At 37.8% G+C, this 10,191-nt stretch overlaps 1 protein-coding gene across 1 annotated transcript in view; it reads left to right on the forward strand.

Moving 5' to 3' along the window:
- The window catches only part of ATG4A (autophagy related 4A, cysteine peptidase), a gene marked incomplete at its 5' end in the record, with an annotated part of 11,842 nt that extends 1,909 nt beyond the window's left edge, over positions 1 to 9,933 (forward strand). The window contains 11 exons of the mRNA XM_009875651.1: positions 153 to 224; positions 1,556 to 1,654; positions 2,843 to 2,944; positions 3,457 to 3,529; positions 4,597 to 4,676; positions 5,493 to 5,680; positions 5,789 to 5,867; positions 6,625 to 6,770; positions 7,431 to 7,487; positions 8,571 to 8,682; positions 9,034 to 9,933. Of these exons, the coding sequence (XP_009873953.1) occupies positions 153 to 224; positions 1,556 to 1,654; positions 2,843 to 2,944; positions 3,457 to 3,529; positions 4,597 to 4,676; positions 5,493 to 5,680; positions 5,789 to 5,867; positions 6,625 to 6,770; positions 7,431 to 7,487; positions 8,571 to 8,682; positions 9,034 to 9,098 (1,073 nt within the window). The remainder of the gene's footprint in view (positions 1 to 152; positions 225 to 1,555; positions 1,655 to 2,842; positions 2,945 to 3,456; positions 3,530 to 4,596; positions 4,677 to 5,492; positions 5,681 to 5,788; positions 5,868 to 6,624; positions 6,771 to 7,430; positions 7,488 to 8,570; positions 8,683 to 9,033) is intronic.
- Positions 9,934 to 10,191: the final 258 nt, after the last annotated feature.

Genomic DNA, 10,191 nt, shown 5'->3' on the forward strand with positions numbered 1-10,191 from the left:
AACCCTGACAATTCTATGATTCTATGCTTATATGTAAAAGCTAACAGAAGTCTTCCATGCACTCTGTGTATTGACTGCACAAGGAAAAAAAGAATTTTTTCATTTTAAAAGTCTGTTTTAATAATTTCTTTCCTCTTAAAAAAAAATTCCAGACAAATCTAAGTTATTGTTGGATATAAGTGCTCGTCTCTGGTTTACATACAGAAGAAAGTTTTCGCCTATTGGTGAGTATGCAGCAGACCAGCTTTCTTGTTATAAGGTAGGTAGCAGGATTAGTGATGTTACGGACTGACAGGTTGGGTTTTTTTACAGTATTAGAACATTTTGAGCATCATTGTAACTGTTTATGCAAACAAAATATTAAAGCTATTAAAAACTGTCTTTACTTGTACCTGTATGTAATCAGGTCTTCCTGTCTGTAGAGCAAGCAGTAAAGTTAGACCAGCACTACAGAAAGAAAAGGCCTTGTTCAGTGTCTTTTATCTATAGGACAATTGTGAGAGCTTTTAACTCTTGAGATTTTTTTCTGTGGCGGTGCATTCATTTGTTGTGGTTTGTTCGAGCCGACTGCCTGGGCTGATGGTAAAGAACCATGCAGTTGGTCCCTCACTCCTCCTTCCACACCCATCTCCATAGGGATGTGGAGGGAGAAAACTCAACTGAAAAAGGCTCAAGGATTGAGATTAAGGACAGGGCAGGTAATAATCTGCCACTTAAGATGATGGGTAAAAAACCACTAAACTTGGGGAGAAAACCTAAATTTAATTTACCACTGCTATTTACAGAGTAAAGTAGTGAGAGGAAGTACATAGATAAATACAGCCCGATCTTAAATACACTTTCTGGTCAGTCCCTCCCATCTTCCCAGCTACCTCCTCCCCGCCATCAAGCAGTGGATGCAGTCCATCTGGCCATGGCAGTTCCTCCTTCTTGAGAAAGAGGGCTCCTCACAGTCTCCTCTTCATGCCATGTGGTGTCCACCTCACAGGAGGCAATCCTCTTCCTCCTTGTGAGTCCATCAGGGCCACGGATTGCAGTGGGCACATCCTCTGCTGATGCTCAGTCTCTCTTACCTCTCACATGGGGCTCTACATGTACTGCCGTGTCCTGGACATTCGTGCCACCATCGTTCCCCTCAGCTGTCAGGCAATCATCTTCATGCCATCTCACTCACCATGGGGCTCCAGGGAAAGGTTCTGCTCTGGCACCCTCGGCCTTCTCAGGGATCAAGTTCCTCTGCTTTCCTCTCACTTACCCCTCTTCTAACAGAAAAAGTCTCCAACACAAAAGACAGGACAGATCAAGAAATGACAAAACCAGAAGAGTAATAGAACAATGGGCTTGCCTCTTAAATACTTTAATTGCAAAGACACTGATTGGCCTAGCCCTGGCCAGACGTGGGTCTGATTTCTTACCTGGGGATGGGAGAGGCTCAAGGTTTTCACAAGTCATCCCCCTCATCTCTTGCGCCTCTGCTTCCAAAAAACCCTACACTAGACTCAAACCAGGGACATCATTTTAAGGGTGTATTGACTGTAATGAACTTTTTTATTAGGAGGCACTGGTCCTTCATCTGATGCTGGCTGGGGATGCATGCTGCGATGTGGGCAGATGATGCTGGCACAAGCACTGATCTGCAGACATTTAGGAAGAGGTGAGTGCTGCTGTGGAGTGAACTGTTTTGTTGTTTGGACACTGTTTAGTTTTTGTTGTAGCTTTTCATAAAAGCACAAAACCTAAATTTATTAATGCAACTTTCTTTTATGCCCTGATAAAAGTTACTAGAGGATTATTTTTGTCTGATAGGGCAAATTCATGCCAGCCTTAAGCAGACAACTGGAAATACAGGGCAGACAAATATGGAATGTCGTAGATAAAATTTTGAGGAATACTCAAGTTGAAGTCAAGGGAAAACCTGCAATGGGTCTGAGTTCTTACCCTACTCTTCACTGCTTACATAGCCACCAAGTGTCTGCACACAGTGACTGTGTGAATAGTGCCATAGTGATAGACATCACACAAAGCACTTCACAGGCCACTCACTCGTCACCAGCCTGAGGTCCCAACCCCATAGCAGAACCCATTAGTGCAAGCTCTTAAGCCTGTATGAACACCTCACATCTCAGGATCATGGTTGAGTATCATAGGTCTGGGCTGTGTGTAGCTGCTTATCAATTAAATTACTACATTTAGGTCTGTAATCTTACACTGTTGTGCTGTGGTTTCTGTGGCAGCAGGCTTTGTGGATTTGCCTACTCTAATAACTGATTCCACAAAACGGAGGTGCAAAGATTTAACTGAAGGAGCAATCAAATAACCTGAGAAAAACTAGTGTGAACTTGTAGTATGTACCTACTTCAAAATATCAGCCCTGTGTATGCACTTTTCTGTCAGTAAATGGGAAGTAACTATACTAAGAACATCCAGGACAAAGCTATGATGTGGATTTTGCTGTGGGACAGGGCCACCATTATGTTTGGACTCTGCTTTATGGATCTTATATATCTGTCTTACAAATGCTTGTGAATCTAACAAAATCTAAACAGCACATGGTTTTAAACAGTCATGGAAGTTCACATACAGCAATGCCTATCAGTCCTCAGAATGCAGTTGCAGTTGACATTTTTATTTTCCCAGTTTTCACAATGTAGCCTGTGATGATAAAGGACAACTTGATAATAAATGACAAACTGACTTGTAGGAACTCCAAATAAAATGTTAATATTAGAGATTAATTGTACATTAGTCTTTTAACATCTCATTTTATGGCTATCTACTATCTAGAAATTTGATTGGGATGATAGAAATATTTTTTAATCTGTGTTAAATTTTTTCCTGTAAGATTGGCAATGGGAAAAACACAAAAAACAACCAGAAGAGTATCACAGGATCTTGCAGTGCTTTCTAGATAGAAAGGATTGCTGCTATTCCATCCACCAAATGGGTAAGAACAGACATGAACTTTTTTTTTCCCACTGAAATTCCTACTGTGTTGAAACTTTCTGATTCGAAATATGTTAATTTAAAATTTTTAAATGGTGATTATGAAGATGTATATGTTTATATGTAAATAAAATGCATGTAAGTGGATGAAGAATATAATAATTCAGAAATGTTACTGAGACCTCAATAAATCTGTATATTAGAATCCAGCTCTTGATTATGTCAGCCATGGTTACCAGAGTTGATAGTATGCAAATAGTCATGAAGCCTGTTGCTGCAGTTTATAATAAATGACACTAATATCTGTAATTCTCATTACAGTTTAGAAACTTTTTCCAAAGGCTTTAGCAGTCATTAAGATTTGAAAAGAGCATAGACTGAGAAAATAATTGTTGCTAAATACAGTTTGCAGTAGAATGTATGACAAGATATTAGTAGGTCATGCTATTTAACATACATTGTAACCAGACTCTGTGTTGTTTTTTTCCTGTGTGTTTTCCCTCATAAAAACAGCGCAGATGGGTGTTGGAGAAGGGAAATCAATTGGAGAATGGTTTGGACCAAACACAGTTGCTCAAGTGCTGAAGTAAGTGAAATCACACAAGCTCATTCAGAGTGTACTGCCCTGGGGCAGCTGAGCTCAGAGTCCAAGACAAGACGCAAGTCAGAAGCCATCCAGGCCAAAGAGGGCACTGAGCCACAATTCCTCACTGTCTGAGCTGCAGTTCTACATGAAGGTTGCAGTATAGCACGTGGACAATTCCTCCTGCTCCAGAATCCACACTCCGTAAAGCTGACTTTGCTTGTTTCTGAGGGATAGGTGGAGGTGCTAGGTCTCAAGTAGAGGCTGAGCGATCAGCAGCAATCAGCAATTCTTTGCAGCCCTAGGACACAAATGGGGGGGGTGGGGGGTGAAAGAGAGGGAGGGAGAGAGAGGGAAAGGGGGAGGGAGGAACTAAAGCGTGCCCTGGCCTCTAGGTCTTTTCACTTACTAATTCTTCATGGCTTAGTGCTCACTTAGAGGCTTTTCTGGTGTATTTTAGACAACTGACTCTGCATGTGCAGCTTAAGAGCGTTGCTCACTTCCTCAGAGTTTTGGATTTCACACAAGTGGATGGAAACCTGTGTCCTGTAATGCCTCCCTCCTAACTTTTTGGTGCCAAAAATCTTTAGCTGGTCTAGCTTTTAATGCCGTGAGCCGCAGATGCCACACGTTTTCCACTGAATTTCGTGGAACTTTTTGTTTAAAAAGTATTGTGCAAAAAGTGCACAGGAATTGTTTCCCTCTCTACACAATACTAGGCACGATGGGCAGGATCTTATGGTGGAGACTGTTAAATGCAATAAAAAGTAATAAACCTAATTATGTGGTTGAGCTGTTACTGCATTTCGCAAAAGGATAAAACAGTTTACACGGTACAGTGTGTGTGCTTTTCATGGTACCACTCAGTATTTATTTTTCTAAATACATTAAACATTAAATATTCAAACTTACCTTTTTATTGCATGGAGAGTCAAAAAAATCCAACAAATATATTTTTCCAAATAAACAATTTATTTTTTTAATGGAAAACTATCTAATTGTCCTGAATTAAAAGCTACCCTTGTAGTCCATAATTAGCTTATATTAATTATTACCTTAATGTTTTCTAGGAAGCTTGCTTTATTTGATGAATGGAATTCATTAGCAGTTTACGTATCAATGGACAATACAGTGGTCATTGAAGACATCAGTAAGTGAGATATCAGTTCTCTGATCACAGTTTTTGAGTAGACTCCATGTTCCTGAATGTTATTTAAACATGAACAAAATACTTCTACACCATCCCTGCTTGTTCCTAGAGTAAGAAAATGAATAAAGGAAATGCAAACTCAGATTTTGTGTGTCCAAATCTAAAGCTAGCACAAAACAATGTAGGCCTCTTTGGTGGGCAACTTACCATCTCGTTTGGAAGAAGATGGGGTTGGGTCTGTGCTGTCTAAACTCATACCCCAAAAGTCGAATTAAGTTGCAGTCTGTACAAATACAGAGAATTGATTTTAATATGGAGTTTGCCAAAGAGATTTGCTTTTGTCAGACAAAAAGGAAAACCAGGGGCAGATCCTAGAGAAACATATGGGCAGGCTTAATCTTCAGTTGTAAGAAAGATGGGTTTACAAGTGCTATTTAGCCACAGCCCGTTTCTACTTTAGACCCTACTTCTGCTTATTTCACGTTCACATCATTGGAAAGGAAGAGCTCCTTGAAGAGTTTCTAATGCTGTAATCTCTGCCATTGCATTTCCCAGGCACAATTTGACAGTATTAATAATGCCAGTAGTAAATGTAACTTCCATGGTTGTTTATCTCGTCTCACTAACGTGCCAGCACATACTCCATCTGCTAGAATTACTTCTACTAAATAGTTACAATTTCCATGACCTGCTCCTTTTGTCTAAAGCAGGAAACATCTATAAAGATGTCTGGCAAATTAGCTTAATTAGTGATTGGAAGGAAGATCTGTTTGTGTTCCTTTTTGTATTCGTTGATTCTTGTTTTTATTCCCACAGAGAAAATGTGTTGGTCCCCTCCCCAGAGTAGCAGCACGGCCCACAGCAGTGCACATTTGCACAAAAGTGCTCTTGGCCGAAATAAGAACACAGCTGGATTCTGCAGAGACTGGAAGCCCCTCTTGCTTATTATACCTCTACGGCTAGGGATAAATCACATAAATCCAGTATATACTGATGCGTTTAAAGTAAGCTTTTTTTTCAGTGAATTTTTTATTATTGTGGAGTAAGTTCATGTATGTTATATCAATAAACAAATCAAGTTCAATTTGATTTTTCTCTCTTTGAACTCCTAGGAATGCTTTAAGATGCCACAGTCTTTGGGAGCATTAGGAGGGAAACCAAATAATGCCTACTATTTCATAGGATTTTTAGGTAAGGAAAAAAAGATATTTATTCCAAATACGCATATGATCTAAACAGAAAGGTCGGGGGTTTTTTTGGAAGGGAAAATAGTAAGCAGTTTAAGCATGACAATAGAGTGGAAGAAATGAAGAAACATACCTCAAATACTTAAGGAACAGTATGGTGTTGCCCTTACGGGAACAGAAAAGTAGCAGCAAAGCTTGACATAATAAGTAAATGATAGAAGCTAAGAATAGTTGGTAACATTTGGCAAGTGTCAAATGTCACTACTCCTAAAATACTGAATTTTTCCTAATATTTGGTACTTCCTAATGAGGGGCATCTTTTTTATTTTTTTTTCACCCTGGTTTGATCCATAATTTTATGATTATTTTCTTCCTTTTGTAAAACCTGAACTGTTATAGTCAGACTTCTCTCTTCCAATTTCTGAGTGAATGCCTAATGGGATTACACATTGCATTTGTGGTTGTTGTGTGGCTTTTGATCTGTGGAATGTTGTTAGGGATTACAACAGCTGCGATTTTTAAAAATTGTACTGGACCTCATGTAGGAAAATAAATAAATCTACACTAATAAATCACAACAGAAAATGATACAAAATACCGTGTGGGCAGCTATTGTGTCTAACTTTCCAATTCTGTTAAAATAGCTAGAAAGCCTAGATAAGGACTGTGATGATTCTACTTTCTGTCTTACAAGTGTGGATGGAATAAGGGCTTATTAAAGTCTCTTGCTTATTATCAACATATGGATTTTACCCATACAGGCAATGAACTGATCTATTTGGACCCTCACACCACTCAAAGTTTTGTAGATTCAGAAGAAAATGGCACAGTCGATGACCAGAGCTTTCATTGCCAGCAAGCCCCACACAGAATGAAGATCATGAACTTGGACCCTTCAGTAGCTTTAGTAGGTATTAGAAAATAATAGATGCATGTGCTCTGAAACAAAGTAATACCTCTGGTATATTGGTAAAGGCAGTAATGTATTTCCTTGAACAGAATCAAGATCACATGGCAGTTTTCTGTAATCTCAAATTAAGTGAGTGGTAGTTTATATATTAATTGCATAGGATACATTAATCTTATGTAAAGCAGGGAACTGACTGTATCCCAGGAAGCTAATTTATTTTCTTCATGACCAGGATTTACCTTTTGTGAAAGTGTTTTGAAGGTCAAAACAAGGAACTGTATCAGGTTTCCTTATTTTATTTCATCACTGCCATATGTGTGTTGTCACTCAGGACAAGTTACTTACTTAAGCTTTATTTTTTTTGTATCAGCATTTACAACTCTTAAAATGGAATTACTTGTAGAAGCTATCAAGTATATGTCACAAGAATACTGTAGTTGAAGAAATTAAGTCTGATCCCATTCCAATATGCTTTGGTTGGGTTATGGGCACTTGTCACTTGAGATGTGTGTTTCTAAAGCTTTAAAAAATGGATAATGATACCACAGCATCCTTCACTAATTGACACGTTGTTATTATTTAATGTTATTAAACATGTTGTTTATGTTGGCCTGTTGTTATTACTTAATATTACTACTGTATGCATTTTTTCCTTAGGGCTTCTTTTGCAAAGAAGAATGTGATTTTGATAACTGGTGTAGTCTTGTACAAAAGGTAATACTACTATCTTTATTAGCTCTGCATGAAGTAATGTATACTTTTTTTAAAAAAAGGAAATTCCCATTACATGTTTCTCTGCACACAAACTAAATGAGCCATAGAGAAGAATGCAATATCTATGACATCTAAGTTAAACCAGTATTACTGAGTTGTTGATCTGAGAAGCTTGTTCAGCATGAAACTTGGAAAATGAGTGTAAATATATACCCTTAAAAATGTTACTGGTTGAAACTAGTAATTTACTGAGAAATAAATGTTAAAAGTAAGTCTCAACTGCCATGTTGTAGCAATTTATTTATTTATTTCTATATTTATTTGTCATAATACATTATAATGTGTTCTGATCATGACTGTTAGTCCCTGGTACCACACAAGATCCCATTCTGTCCCTGCTGAATCCCTCCAGCTCCTAAATGAACTGTGGGACACACAAAGGGTGCTTGCTGCCCCAGGAAAAGGACTTGAGGACATTTCTGCATGCAGTTGGTGTACTAAGCAATAGAAGTATGAGCGTGAAGTAACAACAGTCTCTGAAGGCATTCATTTTGAGGAAAAAAAAAAAAAAAAGGCTAAGGAAAGCAGATTTTAAATAACCGAAGTACAGGATATGATGTAGCTTACCTGATTGAAGAGGAGGGGAATTTGGCTTCAATAATAACTTGTTTCTCTTGATCAAAACTTACCCTTCAAAATGTGGTGGGTTCTTTTTGGAGCTAATGGATCTATCTTTTGTTCTCATTGATCAACAGAAAACATGAATGTAGAGAGTTCCACATGTAAACAGAATTATAGGTGTATAGATATCAAAGCTAACTGTGACACACTTAGAACTTGTAGGACAGTTCAAGAGATCTGTCTTCCAGGTGTGTTTTCAACTAGGAAAATATTAGAGATCTGTGAAGCAGTGACTTCATAATGGCAGGTATTTGAAACAACAGGTTTCCACTGTAGGTCCATGTAAAAGTCTTTAGTTTTTGAAAGACATACATAATTAAAGATGTTTTCAATGAAGCAGACGTTTTTTGTGCTTGAAAGTTCTCTTGAGGCATTTTTAAAATAAAAGCATTCTGTCCTCAGGAGATTTTAAAGCAGCAGAGTCTACGGATGTTTGAGCTGGTCCAGAAGCATCCTCCACACTGGCCTCCTTTCATACCTCCAACAAAGCCAGAAGTGACAACCACAGGAGCAGGTGCAGTACTGCCTGAATGTACTGTTGTGCTTTTACTATTGTTCCTCATTTTCTACCCATAATCACGGGTGGAAAAATTATGCTTTCCTATGTGTCAAGCAATCACCACATGATTAAATAACTCATTCTTACAAAATACCAGGTAGTTATCCAAACAGGCCACACACAATTGCTGGCACAGATAAATACATACATTTTTAACCCTACAAAATTGTTTGACACATTCCACAAAAGCGTGTTTTTTTTTTTTTTGTATGTGGGTTGTTTGTTTGTGTTTTTTTTTTTTTATGTATACAAAAATCAGGCATGACTTTAGATGATGACAAGTGGTTTAAATTTTTTTTTCGCCAGAACTGATTGAATCTACGGACAAGCTATTTGAATTGGAAGAAGAATTTGAAATCCTGAGTGTATGAAGGAAACTGTGGCGACCCTTCTGGGTATTGAACATATTGCTAATATTATTGCATTGACTTAAATCAAACAGCCATGTTAGCCCCAAAGTGCCTGAAATCACAGATAACAGAGCACAAAAACTTGGTAGTATCCAAAACTCTAGCAGTAACAGATCCTTCTGTCCAAGAGCTTCCCCAGACGAAAAGGCAGTAAAAGATCTTGTAAGATGACCCTTGCAGGGCTTTTTAATGTGTCTTTCCTAAAGACAAATGGGCTTTTGAGAGACTAAGACAAAATTAAATATATCAATGGGCTGTATCTTTGGAGAAAGGGACAGCACAAAATGGATGTTTCTTGCTCTTGTATAATGCAGTACTTTAGTTCTTAAAGCAAAACAGTCTTCACTTAAGGAGGATGTTTACTTCTGTTCTCTCCTGTGGGCTGCACAGTAGAAAAAAACAAACAAACCTTGTCTTGTTTAAGAGATCGACTGGATCAGAAGAAAATTTTCCTTGTTAAATATTTTAACATGTATTTGAGCAAACACACTTTATTACAAAAATGTTTCTGTAAAAGGAACTATGTCTAATGTATACGTTTTGCAATAGCCTTCCTGTTTCTGGGAAACCTCAAGAGGAACAGGAGACTTCAATAGTTGATATAGATCACAACCACTGTTATATTTCGCCTTGACCTTAAAATTCAAATCATTAAAACTTAGGCTGACTTTTCTTTCAGAGCTAAAATGAGTCGAAGGTGGTTTAACTGTACCTTATTTATTTAAAAAAAGATTTACACAAGTTTCTCTGTTATGGCACTTTATCTGTGCATCTAATAAATTTCTTAAGCTTTTCATAGGTTGTATGCTGCTATAGTTTGTTAATTTGTGCGAACTACATATAAAGCAGGTTATCTTAAAATTTAATATATAGACATATGCGAATTACATAATTGTTGTTTTTTGACTTGTTGCCTTTTGAAATCTGTTTTGTTAAAAGTGCCTTTATTCAACAGGTTTATCAGACTAGCCTGTGCGGTTTTACTTCCAAGGCAGAGTATCTCTCTCTAGCAGCCATAAGAAAACCTGGTCAGGATAATTAAAAGACAAAGATC

This window comes from Apaloderma vittatum, unplaced genomic scaffold (genome assembly GCF_000703405.1).
Source record: "Apaloderma vittatum isolate BGI_N311 unplaced genomic scaffold, ASM70340v1 scaffold22318, whole genome shotgun sequence".
In the NCBI taxonomy this organism is placed as follows: Eukaryota; Metazoa; Chordata; class Aves; order Trogoniformes; family Trogonidae; genus Apaloderma; species Apaloderma vittatum.